The sequence below is a fragment of the Mya arenaria genome, chromosome 12 (genome assembly GCF_026914265.1).
Source record: "Mya arenaria isolate MELC-2E11 chromosome 12, ASM2691426v1".
Classification (NCBI taxonomy): domain Eukaryota; kingdom Metazoa; phylum Mollusca; class Bivalvia; order Myida; family Myidae; genus Mya; species Mya arenaria.
Window position 1 is genome coordinate 34,066,482 of NC_069133.1, and position 26,648 is coordinate 34,093,129.

Genomic DNA, 26,648 nt, shown 5'->3' on the forward strand with positions numbered 1-26,648 from the left:
AATGTATATTTTTGAAGGCAACAAATAATACAAAGAATACATCACATTTGCTAACAACAAAGAGGTTAAAATACACACCTGAAGTTTTTACCTGGACAGGTGTAGTAGGTATAGAAGCTGTCTTTTTTAAGGTAACGGTCATCCGAATTCCCGTCAAACATGCCCGAACCAAATTCAAACTTTGGATAATCACTGTCATTCACCATGAAATTCAGCAATTCTTGCCCAGTATATATACGTTTACTTTAAGCGGAAGCCAAATTAAAAAAACCAACACATTTGTCTCAAATTTAAGCAAACTTCAAATAGTGGTAGAATTGTCATTTGTTCACGTAATTTTCAAGAATCAGGAAGTGAAATAAATGTTTTCATGTTGCCAATTTAGTCTCGATCATCTAGACGCTTGTATCCGGATCTATATCGTTCATTGACTCTAATTAGAGCGGCTGCATGATTGAGGCTAGCCGGTGCTTTGATAATTGTTACGATCGAAAAATAAATCGGTTATAAGGGACTACATTCTACTTAACAAATAAGCGATAAAAAATATTATTTTTTTTTTTGCTTTTCTGAAGAAAGGTGCGGGAAATCCGATGAACAAGTTATCAATTTGGTGTGGCCTAAGTGGGATCTGTTCTTTTGTCTGGTTTCCAGACGTTTTCACAAAATTTGGCTCGTTCAAGACAAAAAATATAAGAGTTGTCAAAACGGTCAATCTGAGAGTGCAGCGTCAATATACTTTATGTAATGCGAAGTAATATTGTATTTGCATTCTTCATCGTTGTTAATAAACTTGAAATGTGATGCGTTGAAATCAGTAGAGTTAGCAATAACAATGGTATGTTATGAAGTAAACGTGTATCTTTAAATTTTAGACTTGGAAAACCAACTTTACGAAGGGTATGAAGAAAGCCCAGGATGATATAACAGCACAACTCCCACGGGTCAGTTAACATTTTAACGCGCATGTGTTCGTATTGTCAAGTGAATAACTTGATAAATCATTGTATGAATATACTAAACTTTTCCTATTACTGCGTTGGTGTTTATTTGTGTCTTCTTCGTTTTATGTCCACATGGACTAAACGGTACCTAAAAAGCCTTAAGGTGGAACGCAACCCAGAGCGATGTTCAAGTTAATGTTCGAAAATTATAGAAAAATAAAAATATATGTCCGTGCACGTTTTCATAAGACGCACTTAAGGAGAAAATTTATTGCGTTAAACGAAAAAAAAATGAAATTATCGGCCATTGTAGCTGGAACGCAAAACATGGCATACGTCTCATTATTGAAGTTAATGGTAACTTTAAAAACATGTAGTTCCAAAACTATTTTGAATATTGAAAATGTAAAAACCGTCCCTATTTATGCATATGCTGTTTTATTTTTATACCAATTTTCGGACAAAAACTCGAAAGATCACTCAGAGCTCCGGTTTCGCAAGAAGGCGTGTCCCTTTGATGTCATTACATTGACATTGGAGACTTAATAAAACTAATTATAAGATAGACTTTTACGAAATTGAAAATTCCACGAAAAAGGAATATGCAAACGAAACAATTATAAACATTATCATAACAAATTGTTCTGATCAATACAATGGTACTTCGAGAGATAAGACTAGTAAATGAAATATTTCCGACGATCACATTGAGAGGAACAAGGTTTGTTTAAACTTTTTGCTACTGAGCTTGTTTCTGTAGTTTTTCGCATAAATATTGAGGCCAAACTGACATTCAACGAGGGGACATACTTCGTCACACAACTACAAAAAAAAGCAAATAATGACAGTATCTTCATAATTATTTTGGGGTTACCGTCACACTTTTATTTGAAACATCGTCACTAGGGGTTTATTTTGATCATCGCGTTTATTAAAAAATTGTCCATTAGTGTAGTTGTACTCATGTTGATCCAAACATCGCCACTTAGTGTTTATGTTGATCCTCGCGTTCCTTGAAACATCGTCACTAAGTGTTTATGTTGATACTCGCGTTCCTTGAAACATCATCACTTAGTGTTTATGTTGATACTCGCGTTCCTTGAAACATCGTCACTAAGTGTTTATGTTGATACTCGCGTTCCTTGAAACATCATCACTAAGTGTTTATGTTGATACTCGCGTTCCTTGAAACATCGTCACTAAGTGTTTATGTTGATACTCGCGTTCCTTGAAACATCATCACTAAGTGTTTATGTTGATACTCGCGTTCCTTGAAACATCATCACTTAGTGTTTATGTTGATACTCGCGTTCCTTGAAACATCGTCACTAAGTGTTTATGTTGATACTCGCGTTCCTTGAGACATCGTCACTAAGTGTTTATGTTGATACTCGCGTTCCTTGAAACATCGCCACTAAGTGTTTATGTTGATACTCGCGTTCCTTGAAACATCGCCACTAAGTGTTTATGTTGATACTCGCGTTCCTTGAAACATCGCCACTAAGTGTTTATGTTGATACTCGCGTTCCTTGAAACATCGCCACTAAGTGTTTATGTTGATCCTCGCGTTCCTTGAGACATCGCCACTAAGTGTTTATGTTGATACTCGCGTTCCTTGAAACATCGCCACTAAGTGTTTATGTTGATACTCGCGTTCCTTGAAACATCGTCACTAAGTGTTTACTAGTACATCATCACTTAGTGTTTATGTTGATACTCGCGTTCCTTGAAACATCGTCACTAAGTGTTTATGTTGATACTCGCGTTCCTTGAGACATTGTCACTAAGTGTTTATGTTGATCCTCGCGTTCCTTGAAACATCGCCACTAAGTGTTTATGTTGATCCTCGCGTTCCTTGAGACATCGCCACTAAGTGTTTATGTTGATACTCGCGTTCCTTGAAACATCGCCACTAAGTGTTAATGTTGATACTCGCGTTCCTTGAAACATCGCCACTAAGTGTTTATGTTGATACTCGCGTTCCTTGAAACATCATCACTTAGTGTTTATGTTGATACTCGCGTTCCTTGAAACATCGTCACTAAGTGTTTATGTTGATACTCGCGTTCCTTGAAACATCATCACTAAGTGTTTATGTTGATACTCGCGTTCCTTGAAACATCGTCACTAAGTGTTTATGTTGATACTCGCGTTCCTTGAAACATCGTCACTAAGTGTTTATGTTGATACTCGCGTTCCTTGAGACATCGTCACTTAGTGTTTATGTTGATACTCGCGTTCCTTGAAACATCGTCACTAAGTGTTTATGTTGATACTCGCGTTCCTTGAGACATTGTCACTAAGTGTTTATGTTGATACTCGCGTTCCTTGAAACATCGCCACTAAGTGTTTATGTTGATACTCGCGTTCCTTGAAACATCGCCACTAAGTGTTTATGTTGATACTCGCGTTCCTTGAAACATCGCCACTAAGTGTTTATGTTGATACTCGCGTTCCTTGAAACATCGCCACTAAGTGTTTATGTTGATCCTCGCGTTCCTTGAGACATCGCCACTAAGTGTTTATGTTGATACTCGCGTTCCTTGAAACATTGCCACTAAGTGTTTATGTTGATACTCGCGTTACTTGAAACATCGTCACTAAGTGTTTACTAGTACATCATCACTTAGTGTTTATGTTGATACTCGCGTTCCTTGAAACATCGTCACTAAGTGTTTATGTTGATACTCGCGTTCCTTGAGACATTGTCACTAAGTGTTTATGTTGATCCTCGCGTTCCTTGAAACATCGCCACTAGGTGTTTATGTTGATACTCGCGTTCCTTGAAACATCGCCACTAAGTGTTTATGTTGATCCTCGCGTTCCTTGAGACATCGCCACTAAGTGTTTATGTTGATACTCGCGTTCCTTGAAACATCGCCACTAAGTGTTTATGTTGATACTCGCGTTCCTTGAAACATCGCCACTAAGTGTTTATGTTGATACTCGCGTTCCTTGAGACATCGCCACTAAGTGTTTATGTTGATACTCGCGTTCCTTGAAACATCGCCACTAAGTGTTTATGTTGATACTCGCGTTCCTTGAGACATCGCCACTAAGTGTTTATGTTGATACTCGCGTTCCTTGAAACATCGCTACTAAGTGTTTATGTTGATCCTCGCGTTCCTTGAAACATCGCCACTAAGTGTTTATGTTGATACTCGCGTTCCTTGAGACATCGCCACTAAGTGTTTATGTTGATACTCGCGTTCCTTGAAACATCGCTACTAAGTGTTTATGTTGATACTCGCGTTCCTTGAAACATCGTCACTAAGTGTTTACTAGTACATCATCACTTAGTGTTTATGTTGATTCTCGCGTTCCTTGATACATCGTCACTAAGTGTTAAGTGTTTATCCTCGATCTCCTTAAAATATCGTAACTAAGTGTTTATGTTGATCCTCGCGTTACTTGAAACATCGTCACTAAGTGTTTATGTTCATCCTCGCGTTCCTTGAAACATCGCCACTTAGTGTTGATACTCGTGTTCCTCGAAACATCGTCACTTAGTGTTTGATACTCGTGTTCCTCGAAACATCGTCACTTAGTGTTTGATACTCGTATTATTTGAAACATCGTCACTTAGTGTTTGATACTCGTGTTCTTTGCAATATCGTCACTTAGTGTTTGATACTCGCGTTCCTCGAAATATCGTCACTTAGTGTTTAATACGCGAGTTCCTCGAAATATCGTCACTTAGTGTTTAATACTCGAGTTCCTCGAAATATCGTCACTTAGTGTTTGATACTAGTGTTCCCTGAAATATCGTCACTTATCGTTTGATACTCGCGTTCCTCGAAACATCGTCACTTATTGTTTGATACTCGCGTTCCTTGAGACATCGTCACTAAGTGTTGATACTCATCTTCGCGTTCCTCGAGACATCATCACTGAGTGTTTATGTTCATCCTCGCGTTCCTTGTTGAAACTCGCGTTCCTTGAAACATCGTCACTAAGTGTTTATTTTGATACTCGTGTTCCTTGAAACATCTTCAATGAGTGTTTATGTTGATCCTCGCGTTCCTTGAAACATCTTCAATGAGTGTTTATGTTGATCCTCGTGTTCATCGAAACATCTTCAATGAGTGTTTAATATGTTGAAACATCGTCACTGAGTGTTTACGCTGATACTCGTGTGCATTGAAACATCGTCACTGAGTGTTTACGCTGATACTCGTGTGCATTGAAACATCTTCACTGAGTGTTTACGCTGATACTCGTGTGCATTGAAACATCGTCACTGAGTGTTTACGCTGATACTCGTGTGCATTGAAACATCGTCACTGAGTGTTTACGCTGATACTCGCGTTCCTTGAAACATCGTCACTGAGTGTTTACGCTGATACTCGCGTTCCTTAAAACATCGTCACTGAGTGTTTACGCTGATACTCGCGTTCCTTGAAACATCGTCACCGTGTGTTTACGCTGATACTCGCGTGCATTGAAACATCGTCACTGAGTGTTTACGCTGATACTCGCGTTTATTGAAACATCTTCAATGAGTGTTTATGTTGATACTCGTGTTCATCGAAACATCTTCAATGAGTGTTTACGCTGATAATCGCGTTTATTGAAACATCGTCACTGAGTGTTTATGTTGATACTCGTGTTCATCGAAACATCTTCAATGAGTGTTTACGCTGATACTCGCGTTCCTTGAAACATCTTCACTGAGTGTTTATGTTGATCCTCGCGTTCTTTGAAACATCTTCAATGAGCGTTTATGTTGAAAACATCGTCACTGAGTGTTTACGCTGATACTCGTGTGCATTGAAACATCGTCACTGAGTGTTTACGCTGATACTCGTGTGCATTGAAACATCGTCACAGAGTGTTTACGCTGATACTCGTGTGCATAGAAACATCGTCACTGAGTGTTTATGTTGATACTCGTGTGCATTGAAACATCGTCACTGAGTGTTTATGTTGATACTCGTGTGCATTGAAACATCGTCACTGAGTGTTTACGCTGATACTCGTGTGCATTGAAACATCGTCACTGAGTGTTTACGCTGATACTCGTGTGCATTGAAACATCGTCACTGAGTGTTTACGCTGATACTCGTGTGCATTGAAACATCGTCACTGAGTGTTTACGCTGATACTCGCGTTCCTTGAAACATCGTCACTGAGTGTTTACGCTGATACTCGCGTGCATTGAAACATCGTCACTGAGTGTTTACGCTGATACTCGCGTTTATTGAAACATCGTCACTGAGTGTTTACGCTGATACTCGCGTGCATTGAAACATCGTCACTGAGTGTTTACGCTGATACTCGCGTTTATTGAAACATCTTCAATGAGTGTTTATGTTGATACTCGTGTTCATCGAAACATCTTCAATCAGTGTTTACGCTGATACTCGCGTTCCTTGAAACATCTTCACTGAGTGTTTATGTTGATCCTCGCGTTCTTTGAAACATCTTCAATGAGTGTTTATGTTGAAAACATCGTCACTGAGTGTTTACGCTGATACTCGTGTGCATTGAAACATCGTCACTGAGTGTTTACGCTGATACTCGTGTGCATTGAAACATCGTCACTGAGTGTTTACGCTGATCCTTGTGTGCATTGAAACATCGTCACTGAGTGTTTATGTTGATACTCGTGTGCATTGAAACATCGTCACTGAGTGTTTACGCTGATACTCGTGTGCATTGAAACACCGTCACTGTGTGTTTACGCTGATACTCGTGTGCATTGAAACATCGTCACTGAGTGTTTTTGCTGATACTCGTGTGCATTGAAACATCGTCACTGAGTGTTTATGTTGATACTCGTGTGCATTGAAACATCGTCACTGAATGTTTACGCTGATACTCGTGTGCATTGAAACATCGTCACTGAGTGTTTACGCTGATACTCGTGTGCATTGAAACATCGTCACTGAGTGTTTACGCTGATACTCGCGTTTATTGAAACATCGTCACTGAGTGTTTACGCTGATACTCGTGTGCATTGAAACATCGTCACTGAGTGTTTACGCTGATACTCGTGTGCATTGAAACATCGTCACTGAGTGTTTACGCTGATCCTCGTGTGCATTGAAACATCGTCACTGAGTGTTTACGCTGATACTCGCGTTCTTGAAACATCGTCACTTAGTGTTTACGCTGATACTCGCGTTCCTTGAAACATCGTCACTGAGTGTTGATGTTGATACTCTCGTGCATTGAAACATCGTCACTAAGTGTTTACTAGTACATCATCACTTAGTGTTTATGTTGATACTCGCGTTCCTTGAAACATCGTCACTACGTGTTTATGTTGATACTCGCGTTCCTTGAGACATTGTCACTAAGTGTTTATGTTGATACTCGCGTTCCTTGAAACATCGTCACTAAGTGTTTATGTTGATCCTCGCGTTCCTTGAAACATCGCCACTAAGTGTTTATGTTGATCCTCGCGTTCCTTGAGACATCGCCACTAAGTGTTTATGTTGATACTCGCGTTCCTTGAAACATCGCCACTAAGTGTTTATGTTGATACTCGCGTTCCTTGAAACATCGTCACTAAGTGTTTACTAGTACATCATCACTTAGTGTTTATGTTGATTCTCGCGTTCCTTGATACATCGTCACTAAGTGTTAAGTGTTTATCCTCGATCTCCTTAAAATATCGTAACTAAGTGTTTATGTTGATCCTCGCGTTACTTGAAACATCGTCACTAAGTGTTTATGTTCATCCTCGCGTTCCTTGAAACATCGCCACTTAGTGTTGATACCCGTGTTCCTCGAAACATCGTCACTTAATGTTTGATACTCGTGTTCCTCGAAACATCGTCACTTAGTGTTTGATACTCGTATTATTTGAAACATCGTCACTTAGTGTTTGATACTCGTGTTCTTTGCAATATCGTCACTTAGTGTTTGATACTCGCGTTCCTCGAAATATCGTCACTTAGTGTTTAATACTCGAGTTCCTCGAAATATCGTCACTTAGTGTTTAATACTCGAGTTCCTCGAAATATCGTCACTTAGTGTTTGATACTAGTGTTCCCTGAAATATCGTCACTTATCGTTTGATACTCGCGTTCCTCGAAACATCGTCACTTATTGTTTGATACTCGCGTTCCATGAGACATCGTCACTGAGTGTTTATGTTCATCCTCGCGTTCCTTGTTGAAACTCGCGTTCCTTGAAACATCGTCACTAAGTGTTTATTTTGATACTCGTGTTCATCGAAACATCTTCAATCAGTGTTTACGCTGATACTCGCGTTCCTTGAAACATCTTCAATGAGTGTTTATGTTGATCCTCGCGTTCTTTGAAACATCTTCAATGAGTGTTTATGTTGAAAACATCGTCACTGAGTGTTTACGCTGATACTCGTGTGCATTGAAACATCGTCACTGAGTGTTTACGCTGATACTCGTGTGCATTGAAACATCTTCACTGAGTGTTTACGCTGATCCTTGTGTGCATTGAAACATCGTCACTGAGTGTTTATGTTGATATTCGTGTGCATTGAAACATCGTCACTGAGTGTTTACGCTGATACTCGCGTTCCTTGAAACATCGTCACTGAGTGTTTACGCTGATACTCGCGTTCCTTAAAACATCGTCACTGAGTGTTTACGCTGATACTCGCGTTCCTTGAAACATCGTCACCGTGTGTTTACGCTGATACTCGCGTGCATTGAAACATCGTCACTGAGTGTTTACGCTGATACTCGCGTTTATTGAAACATCTTCAATGAGTGTTTATGTTGATACTCGTGTTCATCGAAACATCTTCAATGAGTGTTTACGCTGATACTCGCGTTTATTGAAACATCGTCACTGAGTGTTTATGTTGATACTCGTGTTCATCGAAACATCTTCAATGAGTGTTTACGCTGATACTCGCGTTCCTTGAAACATCTTCACTGAGTGTTTATGTTGATCCTCGCGTTCTTTGAAACATCTTCAATGAGCGTTTATGTTGAAAACATCGTCACTGAGTGTTTACGCTGATACTCGTGTGCATTGAAACATCGTCACTGAGTGTTTACGCTGATACTCGTGTGCATTGAAACATCGTCACAGAGTGTTTACGCTGATACTCGTGTGCATTGAAACATCGTCACTGAGTGTTTATGTTGATACTCGTGTGCATTGAAACATCGTCACTGAGTGTTTACGCTGATACTCGTGTGCATTGAAACATCGTCACTGAGTTTTTACGCTGATACTCGTGTGCATTGAAACATCGTCACTGAGTGTTTACGCTGATACTCGTGTGCATTGAAACATCGTCACTGAGTGTTTACGCTGATACTCGTGTGCATTGAAACATCGTCACTGAGTGTTTACGCTGATACTCGCGTTCCTTGAAACATCGTCACTGAGTGTTTACGCTGATACTCGCGTGCATTGAAACATCGTCACTGAGTGTTTACGCTGATACTCGCGTGCATTTAAACATCGTCACTGAGTGTTTACGCTGATACTCGCGTGCATTGAAACATCGTCACTGAGTGTTTACGCTGATACTCGCGTTTATTGAAACATCTTCAATGAGTGTTTATGTTAATACTCGTGTTCATCGAAACATCTTCAATGAGTGTTTACGCTGATACTCGCGTTTATTGAAACATCGTCACTGAGTGTTTATGTTGATCCTCGCGTTCTTTGAAACATCTTCAATGAGTGTTTATGTTGAAAACATCGTCACTGAGTGTTTACGCTGATACTCGTGTGCATTGAAACATCGTCACTGAGTGTTTACGCTGATACTCGTGTGCATTGAAACATCGTCACTGAGTGTTTACGCTGATCCTTGTGTGCATTGAAACATCGTCACTGAGTGTTTATGTTGATACTCGTGTGCATTGAAACATCGTCACTGAGTGTTTACGCTGATACTCGTGTGCATTGAAACACCGTCACTGTGTGTTTACGCTGATACTCGTGTGCATTGAAACATCGTCACTGAGTGTTTTTGCTGATACTCGTGTGCATTGAAACATCGTCACTGAGTGTTTATGTTGATACTCGTGTGCATTGAAACATCGTCACTGAATGTTTACGCTGATACTCGTGTGCATTGAAACATCGTCACTGAGTGTTTACGCTGATACTGGTGTGCATTGAAACATCGTCACTGAGTGTTTACGCTGATACTCGCGTTTATTGAAACATCGTCACTGAGTGTTTACGCTGATACTCGTGTGCAATGAAACATCGTCACTGAGTGTTTACGCTGATACTCGTGTGCATTGAAACATCGTCACTGAGTGTTTACGCTGATCCTCGTGTGCATTGAAACATCGTCACTGAGTGTTTACGCTGATACTCGCGTTCCTTGAAACATCGTCACTTAGTGTTTACGCTGATACTCGCGTTCCTTGAAACATCGTCACTGAGTGTTGATGTTGATACTCGCGTGCATTGAAACATCGTCACTAAGTGTTTACTAGTACATCATCACTTAGTGTTTATGTTGATACTCGCGTTCCTTGAAACATCGTCACTACGTGTTTATGTTGATACTCGCGTTCCTTGAGACATTGTCACTAAGTGTTTATGTTGATACTCGCGTTCCTTGAAACATCGTCACTAAGTGTTTATGTTGATCCTCGCGTTCCTTGAAACATCGCCACTAAGTGTTTATGTTGATCCTCGCGTTCCTTGAGACATCGCCACTAAGTGTTTATGTTGATACTCGCGTTCCTTGAAACATCGCCACTAAGTGTTTATGTTGATACTCGCGTTCCTTGAAACATCGCCACTAAGTGTTTACTAGTACATCATCACTTAGTGTTTATGTTGATTCTCGCGTTCCTTGATACATCGTCACTAAGTGTTAAGTGTTTATCCTCGATCTCCTTAAAATATCGTAACTAAGTGTTTATGTTGATCCTCGCGTTACTTGAAACATCGTCACTAAGTGTTTATGTTCATCCTCGCGTTCCTTGAAACATCGCCACTTAGTGTTGATACCCGTGTTCCTCGAAACATCGTCACTTAGTGTTTGATACTCGTGTTCCTCGAAACATCGTCACTTAGTGTTTGATACTCGTATTATTTGAAACATCGTCACTTAGTGTTTGATACTCCTGTTCTTTGCAATATCGTCACTTAGTGTTTGATACTCGCGTTCCTCGAAATATCGTCACTTAGTGTTTAATACTCGAGTTCCTCGAAAAATCGTCACTTAGTGTTTAATACTCGAGTTCCTCGAAATATCGTCACTTAGTGTTTGATACTAGTGTTCCCTGAAATATCGTCACTTATCGTTTGATACTCGCGTTCCTCGAAACATCGTCACTTATTGTTTGATACTCGCGTTCCTTGAGACATCGTCACTGAGTGTTTATGTTCATCCTCGCGTTCCTTGTTGAAACTCGCGTTCCTTGAAACATCGTCACTAAGTGTTTATTTTGATACTCGTGTTCCTTGAAACATCTTCAATGAGTGTTTATGTTGATCCTCGCGTTCCTTGAAACATCTTCAATGAGTGTTTATGTTGATCCTCGTGTTCATCGAAACATCTTCAATGAGTGTTTAATATGTTGAAACATCGTCACTGAGTGTTTACGCTGATACTCGTGTGCATTGAAACATCTTCACTGAGTGTTTACGCTGATACTCGTGTGCATTGAAACATCGTCACTGAGTGTTTACGCTGATACTCGTGTGCATTGAAACATCGTCACTGAGTGTTTACGCTGATACTCGCGTTCCTTGAAACATCGTCACTGTGTGTTTACGCTGATACTCGCGTGCATTGAAACATCGTCACTGAGTGTTTACGCTGATACTCGCGTTTATTGAAACATCTTCAATGAGTGTTTATGTTGATACTCGTGTTCATCGAAACATCTTCAATGAGTGTTTACGCTGATACTCGCGTTTATTGAAACATCGTCACTGAGTGTTTATGTTGATACTCGTGTTCATCGAAACATCTTCAATGAGTGTTTACGCTGATACTCGCGTTCCTTGAAACATCTTCACTGAGTGTTTATGTTGATCCACACGTTCCTTGAAACATCTTCAATGAGCGTTTATGTTGAAAACATCGTCACTGAGTGTTTACGCTGATACTCGTGTGCATTGAAACATCGTCACTGAGTGTTTACGCTGATACTCGTGTGCATTGAAACATCGTCACAGAGTGTTTACGCTGATACTCGTGTGCATTGAAACATCGTCACTGAGTGTTTATGTTGATACTCGTGTGCATTGAAACATCGTCACTGAGTGTTTACGCTGATACTCGTGTGCATTGAAACATCGTCACTGAGTGTTTACGCTGATACTCGTGTGCATTGAAACATCGTCACTGAGTGTTTACGCTGATACTCGTGTGCGTTGAAACATCGTCACTGAGTGTTTACGCTGATACTCGTGTGCATTGAAACATCGTCACTGAGTGTTTACGCTGATACTCGCGTGTATTGAAACATCGTCACTGAGTGTTTACGCTGATACTCGCGTGCATTGTAACATCGTCACTGAGTGTTTACGCTGATACTCGCGTGCATTGAAACATCGTCACTGAGTGTTTACGCTGATACTCGCGTGCATTGAAACATCGTCACTGAGTGTTTACGCTGATACTCGCGTTTATTGAAACATCTTCAATGAGTGTTTATGTTGATACTCGTGTTGATCGAAACATCTTCAATCAGTGTTTACGCTGATACTCGCGTTCCTTGAAACATCTTCACTGAGTGTTTATGTTGATCCTCGCGTTCTTTGAAACATCTTCAATGAGTGTTTATGTTGAAAACATCGTCACTGAGTGTTTACGCTGATACTCGTGTGCATTGAAACATCGTCACTGAGTGTTTACGCTGATACTCGTGTGCATTGAAACATCGTCACTGAGTTTTTACGCTGATCCTTGTGTGCATTGAAACATCGTCACTGAGTGTTTATGTTGATACTCGTGTGCATTGAAACATCGTCACTGAGTGTTTACGCTGATACTCGTGTGCATTGAAACACCGTCACTGTGTGTTTACGCTGATACTCGTGTGCATTGAAACATCGTCACTGAGTGTTTACGCTGATACTCGTGTCCATTGAAACATCGTCACTGAGTGTTTTTGCTGATACTCGTGTGCATTGAAACATCGTCACTGAGTGTTTATGTTGATACTCGTGTGCATTGAAACATCGTCACTGAATGTTTACGCTGATACTCGTGTGCATTGAAACATCGTCACTGAGTGTTTACGCTGATACTCGTGTGCATTGAAACATCGTCACTGAGTGTTTACGCTGATACTCGTGTGCATTGACACATCGTGACTGAGTGCTTACGCTGATACTCGTGTGCATTGAAACATCGTCACTGAGTGTTTACGCTGATACTCGCGTTTATTGAAACATCGTCACTGAGTGTTTACGCTGATACTCGTGTGCATTGAAACATCGTCACTGAGTGTTTACGCTGATACTCGTGTGCATTGAAACATCGTCACTGAGTGTTTACGCTGATCCTCGTGTGCATTGAAACATCGTCACTGAGTGTTTACGCTGATACTCGCGTTTATTGAAACATCTTCAATGAGTGTTTACGCTGATACTCGTGTGCATTGAAACATCGTCACTGAGTGTTTACGCTGATACTCGTGTGCATTGAAACATCGTCACTGAGTGTTTACGCTGATACTCGCGTTCCTTGAAACTTCGTCACTGAGTGTTTACGCTGATACTCGCGTTCCTTGAAACATCGTCACTTAGTGTTTACGCTGATACTCGCGTTCCTTGAAACATCGTCACTGAGTGTTTACGCTGATTCTCGCGTGCATTGAAACATCGTCACTGAGTGTTTACGCTGATACTCGCGTGCATTGAAACATCGTCACTGAGTATTTACGCTGATACTCGCGTTCTTTGAAACATCGTCACTGAGTGTATACGCTGATACTCGCGTTCATTGAAACATCATCACTGAATCAATATGCTGTTCGTCGTGTGCTATTTTCTTTTTCTGTTTTTCAGTTGGTTGGAAAATTCAAGAATGAAGTGATACATATTGCAGAAGTTTTTGTAACATCCACAAAGAAATCGGTGAGTAAAGTTACCCGATGTACAAGAATGCGACAGTTTGATGCCTGGTTAACCATCCAATACTATTTGGGCAATGGTCACTTTCTTTTTAGAACTTCTACATAGCAACATGATAAAACATTAACACATGAAATTAAAATACTTATTAATGATGTACTTAATATACTTTCATTACTTTACCATAAAATGGAAATGGTTAAACAATCGCCATAACGAAATAAAACACATTATAAAATGTTTAATCGAGCTTTGAGAACATTTGAGAACATTTTTGTCTCAACTGTACAGGGCTGTCTCTTGTTGAATCTTTACTTAAAATATTCCAATTTAAACAAAGATCAGTTCAAGTTGTGATTATACATCATTGACTTCATTCATTGTATGGGTCCGTTTGTTATATCAAGCAATCCGATTAGCTACATCGTTCTTTGATCCAATTAAGATCAATATATTAAATACCACCCATGAGCATATATGCATCGTATTTAAACATTCGACTAGAATGAAATATTTTTAAGTTTCAGAATGTTAAAATCCACTGACAAATATTTTACAATCGAAATTTCTTTTCCACAGCTGCTGGAAGACGTTGGCAAATGTACCCCAGTCTGGAACCTGTATCACTCCATCATAGGAGTTGCTGTGTGTCAGTACATTATTGACGCGTTTGTGAGTAGTTTATCATAAATGTTTTATTAACAAATTAAATCAATTTTAACTCCCTAAATGAGTATAAAAATATGAATTACATGTTAGTTTTATGAATGAACACCCCAAATGTTCATATAAAAGAAATGCATGTATGAATTCAATGTTGCTTACCTAAATGTGCATATGAATTTAATGTTTTTAAAGTATTTAAACTCCCTAAATGAGCAAATGAGCTCAATGTTTATAAAGAATGTACATATGAATGCAATGTTTAAATAATTCAAGCTCCCTTAATATTCATATGAGTTTATTATTAAACAAAATCTACTCCTTTACTGTTCATACGAATTATTATGAAACGAATTCGAACTCCTTTAATGTTCTTAAACGAATTTGAATTCTTTTAATGTTCTTAAACATATTTGAACTCCCATATGACCGTTTTAATTCCATATTGTTGTTTAGTATAACTTAGCATAACGATGGCCTTACGTCAAAGCCAAAGCGGCGTTTTTTCCTGTTTCGAAATTTTTACTAAAATAATTCAGTACTTCAGAAATTGTAACTTTAAACTTTGTAACTTCGGCATTATGTAAACAATGTGGGATCAATTGACCTAGAAAATACCAATTCATCAAGATCCCGTTTAAAGGCACAAATATCAATGTCAAGCAAACCCATAAACACCAATGAATATATTCGTTTGTAAATGTTTGGGTTATCGCCTTGGCACGGTCAATGTAAACTAAGTAGAAACTCGTCATTGGGTAAATGTTTGGGTTAAAGCCTTGGCACGGTCAATGTAAACTAAGTAGAAACTCGTCATTGAGTAAATGTTGGGTTAACCGTCTTGGCACGGTCAGTTAATACTTAGTAGGAACTCGTCATTTGGGTTAATGATTGGGCAACCGCCTTGACACGGTCAGTGAAAACTAAGCAAGTTAAGACTCTGCCATTGTCCTCAGCCAAGTTTTGCCGTACATGTTTTGCAACTGCTACTATCATTGTGGCTGCTCCCCGTTGCAGTTGCTTTCGATTTTATACTTTATTTACACGTAAATCAATTACAATAAACATCATAAACGAACAAACACAAGCAAACAATCGCAAATAAGAAAAAAAATGTTTTGGATACATTTTGTTAGCAAAATGTCAATCACGCTACCCTATACCGTCCTTTCTGCATATCTCAAACTAAAATTTCAGAACGGATTCTGGTTTTCCATCGGTTGGTGTCTGTTTTTCTTCGTTCCGAGCCTGATATTTGCCGTAAAGCTTGCCAAACACTATAGAAGTGTGGACCCGGAGGATCAACCGTTTGAGTAAGTACAATATTTCTAATGGACGTGCCGACATATTGAGAAAAACAACAACAACAACAACAACAACAACAACAGCAACAACAACAGCTCTTACTACAATTTGTCACTCTCGTTTGCACGGTGTCATGTGAGAGTGTGGTTTTGTGTTGTGAGAGAAACCAGAGAACGGGGAGAAAACTCACTTGTGTTTGGTTTGTGGTCATCAAGTCGGACATGTGGGTTTTCTCCAGGTTCTCCGGGTTCGTCAACAACTCAAGATTACACTCTAGTGCAAAATCGTGCCAACACGAGTTACGTTTCATACCAAATCAATAACTTTCGTCACAATCGTTGTAATGTAAATAAAGTTTAAACTTAACTACCTTGGTCAAGCTATTCTACGCATGTAAAGTGCAAACCAGGGCCCATAAGATGCAGCATCAAGTTCAATCAATATTAAGACTCACCAACCATCATGCTCAAAACTATATTTCTACCGACGCAGGATCATGTTCATGGTCAAAAACGATAACTTACCCGACCAAACATCATGCTTATGGTAAAAAAACTGTAATTAACCCGACCCAGCATCATGCTTATGGTCAAATGCTCTAATTAACCCAACTCAGGATCATGTGCATGCTCAAAAACTGTAAATAGCCCGGCGAAGCATCATATTCATGGTCAAAAACTGTAAATAGCCCGGCGAAGCATCATATTCATGGTCAAAAACTGTAATAAGCCCGATCCAGCATTATGCTCATGGTCAAAAACTATTATTAACCAGGCCCAGGATCGTGCGAACGGTCCTAAGTCTTTGAAGACTGCACTTAAAGTCAGAACGCATTGACAATGACAAGAGGTCTTGGGCCATAATAACGAACAATTTCAAGTTTGAGACTTAAGTGGCAAAACTGCAAATCTTCATTTCAGTATATCTTTCCATCTAGTTGAGGAGTGATACTGACATTTTATGAAGGTTATAGCTACATGTATTTCGATTGTTCAATTATCTACCGTTAATTTGGTTAAACGAAACAACATCTTTTATTATAACTAAAGCGCTTTTCGGAGTATAAGTCTAGACTCGGACTGAGACTTGTGTTACCATAGCCCTAGTTGTAACAAAATATATGTAAAATTATAGTTAAACTTTCAAATTATATATTTTAGCAGAATTCACCATGAATGATGAGTTACAATATTAAAATTTGCAGTTTTGAATCCCGATGGGGCTAGACTGCGGACAAAAATGATCATCTTTGATTGAAGGTTCGGAAAATGAACTACGGTGTTCAATAGTAACCAGAATCATTTTTCAAAAGCATTATTGTTTACAGTATAATGACGAATAAAACAAAAACCATTTCATTTGGAAATACAATCGAGACTCGCTATTTCAAAGTCGTTGGGACCTCTGGAAATACTTCGAGATAACGAACCTTCGATATAACCGAACTACTAAAAGTGTAAAACTTAGCCCAACACATTCGAAAAAGGTTCGACATAACCAGTACTTCGAGATAACAGAGTTCGGCATAGCGAGCTTCGACTGTATGTGTTTTTAGGATAACACATGTTAAACGAATTTATAAGTGTTTGAGACTTAAGACTTCAATGCTGTTTATAACTTGTTTTCAACATTCCAGGAACAAAGTTGGCCCGAGTCCTGACGAAGTGGAGGCGAGATACTGAACACGACCAACCACTTAAAGTTGTACTATCACAGATTGTCTTTAATATTTTTTGTCTTGAAATGAACAATTTTTAGAGTAATTTTGTGAACATCAGTGGTAAAAGACTGATGAGAAAGATCAGATCGCAGTGTTTTCTTACATACGCTAAAAATGGCCAAAGGTTGTAAAGCGTTAATAACTCTTTAGGAAAATGAAATTTTGGACAATTTTCCAAACGATTTAGATCTGTTCTATTGTGAGTTATCTTATATGACTGAATTGAAGGTATTGGTGCCAAATAAGCTGATTCGTTTGTTTTAAATGTCAAAACTGACAATTTGTGACAGTGCAACTTTAATTAAGAAACAGAATTAACAGTAAAATAAATGAGTGCTCAAAATGATAACACTAAAATTAATTTCAAGTTTCATATTTTTTTCGAGTTCTTATAAAAAACAACGAATTGCATCAGAACCAGAAATCGCACAAATGAAAATAACACCATTAAGATGATATATTACCAGTTTACCAGATGCTCAATATTTTTCATGCTTTTATACAAGAATGTCATGGTAGTGGTAATGCACCAGTCAATTGTAACCACGGACCCCCAGGTCCGGTGTATACCGGGGATAGCCTGGAAAATGGGCCGTGTTTTTACCTTTCATGTGGCCCCGCAATGCCGGGTAAATGCCGTTGTTTTGTCTTCACGCCAAATATAGCGGTGACGTGGGTCTTACCTAGCGCCCCTAGGGTGCAAGGGCATTTGGCGAGGAGTTTACCATCAGTACGTCTCCTCAGGGCGGGGATTTTACCCTGGCTTGGCTGGAATTAAAGTCAAAATCCCGCTATTCCCCGGACCTGGGGGCCGTGGTTACAATTGACTGGTGCATAACTGGATTATTTTATGAAGAAATCAACACTATGAAGCTATATGAAGCTATACGTTGACCCAGCCTCTAAAACGGAATACAGCATTATAGTGGCATAAAAGGGTATTGCCTATATGATATATAATTCGTTTCTGTGATACCATTTTATTTTTTGAATATTTTATGCTTTAAAATATAGCCAGATTTGCTTAGGCGTAAAAATTGTTTGTTTCTTCTATCCTGGGTAACTCAATTTTCCCTCCCGAGACTTTACTTCTTTTGCGAAGTGTGGATTTTTTTCGTAATTTCTTGAAAATAATGTGTATTTTTGATTGAAAATGTTTAAATTTGACCATTTTATAATTAAATTTTTCTACAAAAGTGATATACCCTGATAAAGGACTGTTTTTGATTGAAAATGTTTAAATTTGACCATTTTATAATTAAATTTTTCTACAAAAGTGATATACCCTGATAAAGGACTGTTTGGTATAGAATTCCGGTCCGTCAAAAAAAAAAAGAAATAGAAAGACAGTTTTGCCTGCCTACATTCCTACCCTATATTTAGAGGTGTTAGTGGAAACAAAGGTTTTTTGGGGCCTAATAGGTTTTTTATTGTTAAAAAATTATAGCAATCCAGTTCACTTTTGATTGTGTAAAATAGCATAGTTACCATGAGTCAAATAGCATAATCGGATAAAAAAATATGTGTTTTTTTACCATGACGTTGTGTCATACAGTATAGTCCAATATGCTTTTTACTATGACGTTGAATCAAATAGCATAATCGGATATGCTTTAACTATGACGTTGTATAAAATAGCATTATCGGATATGCTTTTTACTATGACATTGTATAAAAGAGCATAATCGGATATGCTTTTACTATGACGTTGTATAAAATAACATAATCGGATATGCTTTTTACTATTACATTTAATGTCAAATAGCTTAATTGGATATGCATTTTAACACTATTTTGTGTCAAATAGGATAATCGCATATGCTCTTTTACCATGGTTTTGTGCCAAAAAGCATAACCGGATATGCTTATTAACCTTGGCTTTTATTGTTAACGTTTTGTTTGTATTTTAATTAAGCACACGTGTGTCAAATAGCATAATCAGATATACGTTTATATCACGGCTTTTATTGTACATGTTATATTTTTATTGCTATAAAGCATACTTTGTGTCAACTTGTTTGACTTTTTGAATATTTAGTGTGTTGCCATGCACAAACTTTTGTATGTAAGGGAAACAACTGGAATTCATTTGATATTATAATATTCCTCTTTAGCCGAATATTCGATGATATCCCCTAGTCATACTACTTACGATTATATGCGTCCACCCATTGCCCAAAATGGTATATATTAATGCAAAAAAACAACAACAACAACCCCCACCCACCGAATAATACAATTTTTTATTTTTTTATGGACAACTAATGTTTTTAGAAACAGTTCTTGCTTTTGTTCATGGTTCATTATATATTTGTGTACTGAAATGGGATTCATGCTACTTGTTTCAATATCGTTTTGCCTTCATCTACAGTGTAGCTGACCTATTGCTTATAAATTATACATGATAGTCCGTCCACTTGACCATTTGTTTGCATGTATTCATTTACATTTCTTCTTTTTCTTATTACTTATTTGTTGTGTTTATAATACAAATAAAGACATATAGACCAATATGAATAATGCGTTTTCAATTTCGAATTTAATTTGTCTTTAAAGTGCGATTTCAGTGAATGAAAAATGTTTATGCAAAAAATAATTGAAGAAGAAAATATACATATTTGATACAGGCCACATTGACAACCGCAAGCAAAGCCATGACATATTTAATAACTTATATCACGCCATGTATCTTTCCATAATGGTCGATGTAATGTTTGGACCAATGCGAGGACAGTATTATAAATATATTGGAAGTTTGAATTTTCATTGTAATCGACGTTTTATTTGCCGTTCTTATAGGTTGAATCGTCAACATATTTGACAATGTCGTTTTTAATATTCGAATGTCGTCAATCTCTTTATGTCATTTGGGATGCCATGCCATCACTTCATGCAGGAGTAAAACATAAATCCTTAAAATAACTAGTTTGTGGTATTTTGGTCAGACAAGTCATGTTTTGAAGGCGATCTGCGTGAATATTGATTATTTTTTTCAAAAAGGGACACTGCCATGTATAAACAAGGAGGATTGGTATGTAAGCGTAATTATACTCGAACTCGGGCAAAGCCCATTCTGTGATTGCTCCGATAAGATTGTTAGTAATTTTAGGATTTTGGAGCATAGTGTACAGACATAATGTTACCATGGTTAGAGCTACCCTGGTTCTTTATCGTGCACCGATATATTGCATTGTCACACGGGACCCCAATTCAAGGTCCCTCAGGGAGGAAGATTAGAAGTGTTGTAGTGTTGCCGCGGGAAATCGAACCTGTAACCCCTGGATTAACTGTAAAGTGGTTGACACTAGACCACGGATCCATTACTAAACAAGGGGCGTTACCATTACGCGCTCAAATACAAGAGTGACAATAGAAGCGAAATTAAAAGTCAATCAGGCTGTCCTTTGTCGGTAACACAATAAGTTTAACCATTATATAAGCTATCGGTGATTTAAAGGTCTATATGCAAATCAGTTGTTCGTCTTGTTGCGTATATTGTTCTAAATTGATAAACATTTGCCTGCTCCTACAAGTTTCCCTACTACTTCTGATATAGGCGCTCATTTGCTATACGATGTATGCTTACTAGTTTCACTGTGGGGGTTTAAAGGGACTCGCTCCTGTTTTGACCCCAAAAATAATTATTCCAGAAATGCATCTGAAAATACTTATATTGTAATTATTTTACTCTTTGATACCACAATTACAGAAAAAAATACAATTAAAGAATAACACAAATCTGGTTGTAGAGGGGAGCGAATCCAGGTCGGTGCATTCAATTCGTTTGTTTCAGTACTTGGTACAATTCACGTTTCTCTATCACATTCAAATATAAGAGGTATCGCTCATGTTTTTGGACCATATTTTTCACGGTAACGCATCTGAAAACACTTATTATTATTATTATTATTATATATTATTATTATTATTATTATTATTATTATTATTATTATTATTATTATTATTATTATTAGTCTTTTTGATACCGAAACTGCATACAACGAAAGTTATAAACAACTGGTTTTAGTGGTGAGTGAACTCACACCGGTACATTCAACATAAAACTAAATAGCTGACAACAAAACGCTCGCCCACAAGGAAACGTACAAACGCTGTAGGATAATTTAACCTTTAAACCTGTTGTTGAAAATTTTTACTAACGCCAAACGATATTGTGGACTTCAAAGACAATATTTGAGCATTTGTCAACATTTTTTGAAGGGTTCCAGCCGTCAGTATCTTAGTTTTAACACTCCTAATTATTTACCACACTTAATTTTGTCATACAAAAAAGTTCATTAGCGAATCCCTTCGAGATTGTTGACTTTCCTTTATCATTTTTCATGTATCTTTGTGACCATATGTGAACAAAATAATCTGTGTACACTATTATTGGTCAATGAAAAAAGAAAACGAAGACAGAAAAGCTGACAAAGGCACATACAAGTGTTAATTTTTTAATATGATATGGATACAATTTTAACATAACAACATGGAATAATAATATCGTAACAAACAATTGCAGAATAAGAAAAATAACTTTTTATCAGGAATGTTCATATCTTAAAGCTGCACTCTCACAGATTAACCGTTTTTATAACTTTTCTTCTTATTTCTCTTGGAATGAGCAAGATTTTGCGTAAATATCTGCAAGCCAGTGATAACTGAAGACTGCTGACAAAATATAAGAACGCAGATTTTCATATTTCAGTTCAAAGTTAATGTTTTATGGCTAAAAGCGTTACTAACGGTTTAAGAAAAATGCGTAAAACATCACTTTTTGAAATAATAAGAAAAATCTGTGACTGAAATCTTTTTAGTCAGCGGTCTTATATGAATGGTTTGCATGCAATTTCGCATTACAGACTTGTTCCAAGATAAAAAAAGTTGTCTAAAAGTTCAATCTGTGAGAGTGCAGCTTTAATAGTATACACGGTCTAGTCCGTCGTCAACATTGGACACCTACACACAAATCTATTACCATTTCCACAACTTCCGTCACTAAGAATTAGGGGCGGGGAGTAAACGTATACGCAATTCTCATTGGTGCTCCCCTTGGGATACCCTTGACGGAATGTGAGGTTCCCCATGGGAACCGGAAGTTGCCGGCTAGTATCAACGTAGGTACCCTTCTCTAGATAGTCAGTGAGGCCCATCCAAAACGAATCTGTAACTGAAATATACAATTGGTTTGATGTGACACTCGTATTTAAAATCAATACATACACATGCATAACAAACTCAAATTTTGAGTGATAAACTTTAAACTACTTACTAAATAATGCATTTATGGAAAATATTAATAACTGATAACAAGATTAAAACCGTGTATTTAATAGATGAAAACGCAAAAAATATTAAATGACTGGTGGGTCCTAAAAGATTCACAGTGATCAACTGTCGTCTCACAAGGTAGAAATACCGTGTTTTCGGCTCATTTCCTTCAAAAGTAACATGGTATTCTTCATAATAAGCATTGTTTTCGATATTTATAAATCCTTTTTTGGGAAATAAAAACAATTGTATCAATTGTAGTACATCTTTTTTGGACAATAAGAGTGCATCTTAAAACTTTTCAATTGTTGTGAAGAAAGTTTTTAAATGTTACTTGGTTAGTAGATGACCCGATATGGGATCCACGAGGCGTACATGCTATCATATATTACGTCTAACACCTGTTTACATACATTGATCGAGACGTCAGCACTATTTGAGATTTTTTTCATTTAGTCATCGGAATAGATACCATCTTAGTAATATATACTTATTAGTGGCCCAATATGGACTAGTCTTAAACTAACGGCGTATCAAGGCGGTTACAAACAACTAATGTTTGCTTATATTTTTCACTGACCGAATTAAGACGGATACAGACAATTGATGTTTGCTTATAGTTTTCATTGACCGAATCAAGGCGGTTACAGACAACTGATTTTTGCTTATAGTTTTCACTGACCACACCAAAGCGATTAAAGACAATTGATGTTTGCTTATAGTTTTACTTGACCATGTAAAGGCGGTTACAGTCAGTCAACTGATGCATGCTAAGTTTTTACTGACCATATAAAGGCGGTAACAGACAACTGATGCTTGTAAAATATTTTAACTGACCGTGCCAAGGCGGTAACAGACAATTGATGCTTGCTTTTAGTTTTGCACTACCGATAAAAGAAAACCTATGTTGATTAGCTTTCGCTGACCATGCCAAGGCGGTAACAGATAACTGATGATTGCTTAGTTTTCACTGACCGTGTCAAGGCGGTTACAGACAACTGATGCTTGCTTAGTTTTCACTGACCGTGTCAAGGCGGTTACAGACAACTGATGCTTGCTTAGTTTTCACTGACCGTGTCAAGGCGGTTACAGACAACTGATGCTTGCGTTGTTTTCACTGACCGTGCCAAGGCGGTTACAGACAACTTATGCTTGCTTAGTTTTCACTGACCGTGCTAAGGCGGTAACAGACAACTGATGTTTGTAAAAGTTTTCACCGACCGTGCCAATGCGGTAACAGACAACTGATGCTTGCTTAGTTTTCACTGACCGTGTCAAGGCAGTTACAAAGACCTGTTGCTTGCTTAGTTTTTACTGACCGTGCCAAGGCGGTAAAAGACAACTTATGCTTGCTGTATTTTCACTGACCATGCCACGGCGGTAACAGATAACTGATGCTTGCTTAGTGTTCACTGACCGTGCCAAGGCGGTAACAGACAACTGATGCTTGCTTAGATTTCACTGACCGTGCCAAGGCGGTAACAGACAACTGATGCTTGCTTAGATTTCACTGACCGTGCCAAGGCGGTAACAGACAACTGATGCTTGCTTAGTTTTCACTGACCATGCCACGGCGGTAACAGATAAATGATGCTTGCTTAGATTTCACTGAACGTGCCAAGGCGGTTACAGACAACTGATGCTTGCTTTGATTTCACTGACCATGCAAAGGTGCTAACAGACAACTGATGCTTGTTATAGTTTTCACTAGCCGTGTCAAGGCGGTTACAGACAACTGATGCTATCTTGGTTTTCAATGAGCTTGTCAAGGCGGTTTCAGACAACTGATGCTTGCTTAGTGTTCACTGACCATGCCAAGGCGGTAACAGACAACTGATGCTAGCTTGTTTTTCAATGAGCGTGTCAAGGCTGTTTCAGGTAACTGATGCTTTCTTAGTTTTCACTAACCGTGTCAAGGCGATAACAAACAACTGATGCTTAGTTTTCACTGACCATGCCAAGGCGGTAACAGTCAACTGATGCTTAGTTTTCACTGACCATGCCAAGGTGGTAACAGACAACTGATTCTTGTTTGGTTTCACTGACCATGCCAAGGCGGTAACAGACAACTGATTCTTGCTTAGTTTTCACTGACCGTGTCAAGGCGTATACCCATAAATTACCTTCGACGATATTCTAAGTTTTGTATTATGTGTGGTGTCTTGGGACGTTGTAAGTCTTTTGCTTGGCCATGATCATTGGGGTCGGTGGAATTACCGAAACCCGAAAATCCCCGTAAATACCGAAAATCCCTTCCATTTTCTGAGGTATATAGCGTTTTCTTAAATACGCCCGGATTTACTACTTTATTGTGTTCGAATGTTGTATGCCGTAATTGTTGGAGGTTGGAGAGGGGTGGGGAAGCCTAGGGAGGGTGGGGATGGGGGTCGTGGGGACTAAAACCCGGGACCCCCTTTCATTTTCAAAAGTTCGTACAAAAGAAGAGTATGCGAGGAGGTTCTTACGCCGTTCCTTCAAAATTGCATTGTGTTTTAGTGGGTTGTATGCTGTATATCTTGGTGGTTGGAGAGGGGTGGGGGAGTCGGAGTAGTTGGGGTGGGGCAGGGAGTGATTAAACCCCGGGAACCCCATTCATATTTCTAAGTACATACACAAGAGTATGCAGTATGGTTTAAAACTGTATTGTGTTTAAGTGGGTTGTATGTCGTGGTTGAGGTTGGTTGGAGAGTGGTGGGGGAGTCGGAGGAGGGGGTGGTGGCTACGAAGAAGTCTCAAATACTACTTTCACATATCTCATTTCAAATTGTAGAGGTAAGGGAGGGTAGGGTCGTACCTTACCGTATACAAAAAAGTATGCGAGGGTGTGTACGCCGATATTTAATACTTCATTTTGGTCGTCCTGTATGCCAAAGTTGTTGGTGGGTGGAGGGGGGTGTGGAAGTCGGACGAGGGGGATGGCTAAATCCCGGGAAGTCCTTTTAATTTCATATATGTTAATGTTTTAACGACTAGTTCAATATCACATTTCATTGTGTTTGGTTGCTATTCGTATTTTAAGTATATCGTATATTGAATGTTTTAAAGGTGTATTATTTGTTATTGGTATTTCCTGTAATAAGTTATCCGTTTATTTCGTTGTAAAGCGCCTTTGAACGTGTGGTTAAAAATGGTGCTGTATAAGTTAATCGATAAGTAATAATTGTGTATTGTGAACAAGTTGTGTGTCGAGAAAGGTGAATAATTGGTATCAAGCGGGAGTTGATTATATTCAAAGTCAAAGTCAAACACGGTTTATTCTCTCATACCATAAACATGGCAAATGAGGTCCTATACAAAACATATATACATGGCGGCAGATATAATGTAAATTTCTAACTACAATTCATATGATACCCAATACGAGTATCGGACGGTCATTTACATGAAGCCAGAAAACATTATAGTCAAATCACAATGAATAAGGTTGTATCAATAGTAGAAATATTACCTTTGAATCACTTGTACATAAGAAAAAGAATATCTAACAATTGTGTGCCTAGTTTATACAATTGTTCTTATGTGTATCATAACGATTTGTATGTGTCTCAACTGTTATGTGGAATCGCTTGGTATGTTTCATTGCACAATCTCGCGAAGAAAGAAATGCAAATTGCACAATTTCACATAAATACCATCACTGTACCTAAATAAGAATCATCAACATGTTTTAACATTTGTCATGACAATGATAGGAAAGTGTATTTAATGAATAAAGGCTTAATATAAGATTTAATATC

The 26,648-nt window shown here is 38.3% G+C and overlaps 1 protein-coding gene across 1 annotated transcript in view; it reads left to right on the plus strand.

The window, feature by feature from the left end:
- LOC128212440 (prominin-1-A-like) overlaps positions 1-20,150 on the plus strand; it is a 63,569-nt gene extending 43,419 nt beyond the window's left edge. Inside the window, exons 18-22 of the mRNA XM_052917902.1 lie at positions 876-944; positions 13,884-13,952; positions 14,529-14,621; positions 15,810-15,925; positions 17,554-20,150. Of these exons, the coding sequence (XP_052773862.1) occupies positions 876-944; positions 13,884-13,952; positions 14,529-14,621; positions 15,810-15,925; positions 17,554-17,599 (393 nt within the window). The 3' untranslated portion in view covers positions 17,600-20,150. The remainder of the gene's footprint in view (positions 1-875; positions 945-13,883; positions 13,953-14,528; positions 14,622-15,809; positions 15,926-17,553) is intronic.
- The last annotated feature ends 6,498 nt before the right edge of the window (positions 20,151-26,648 follow it).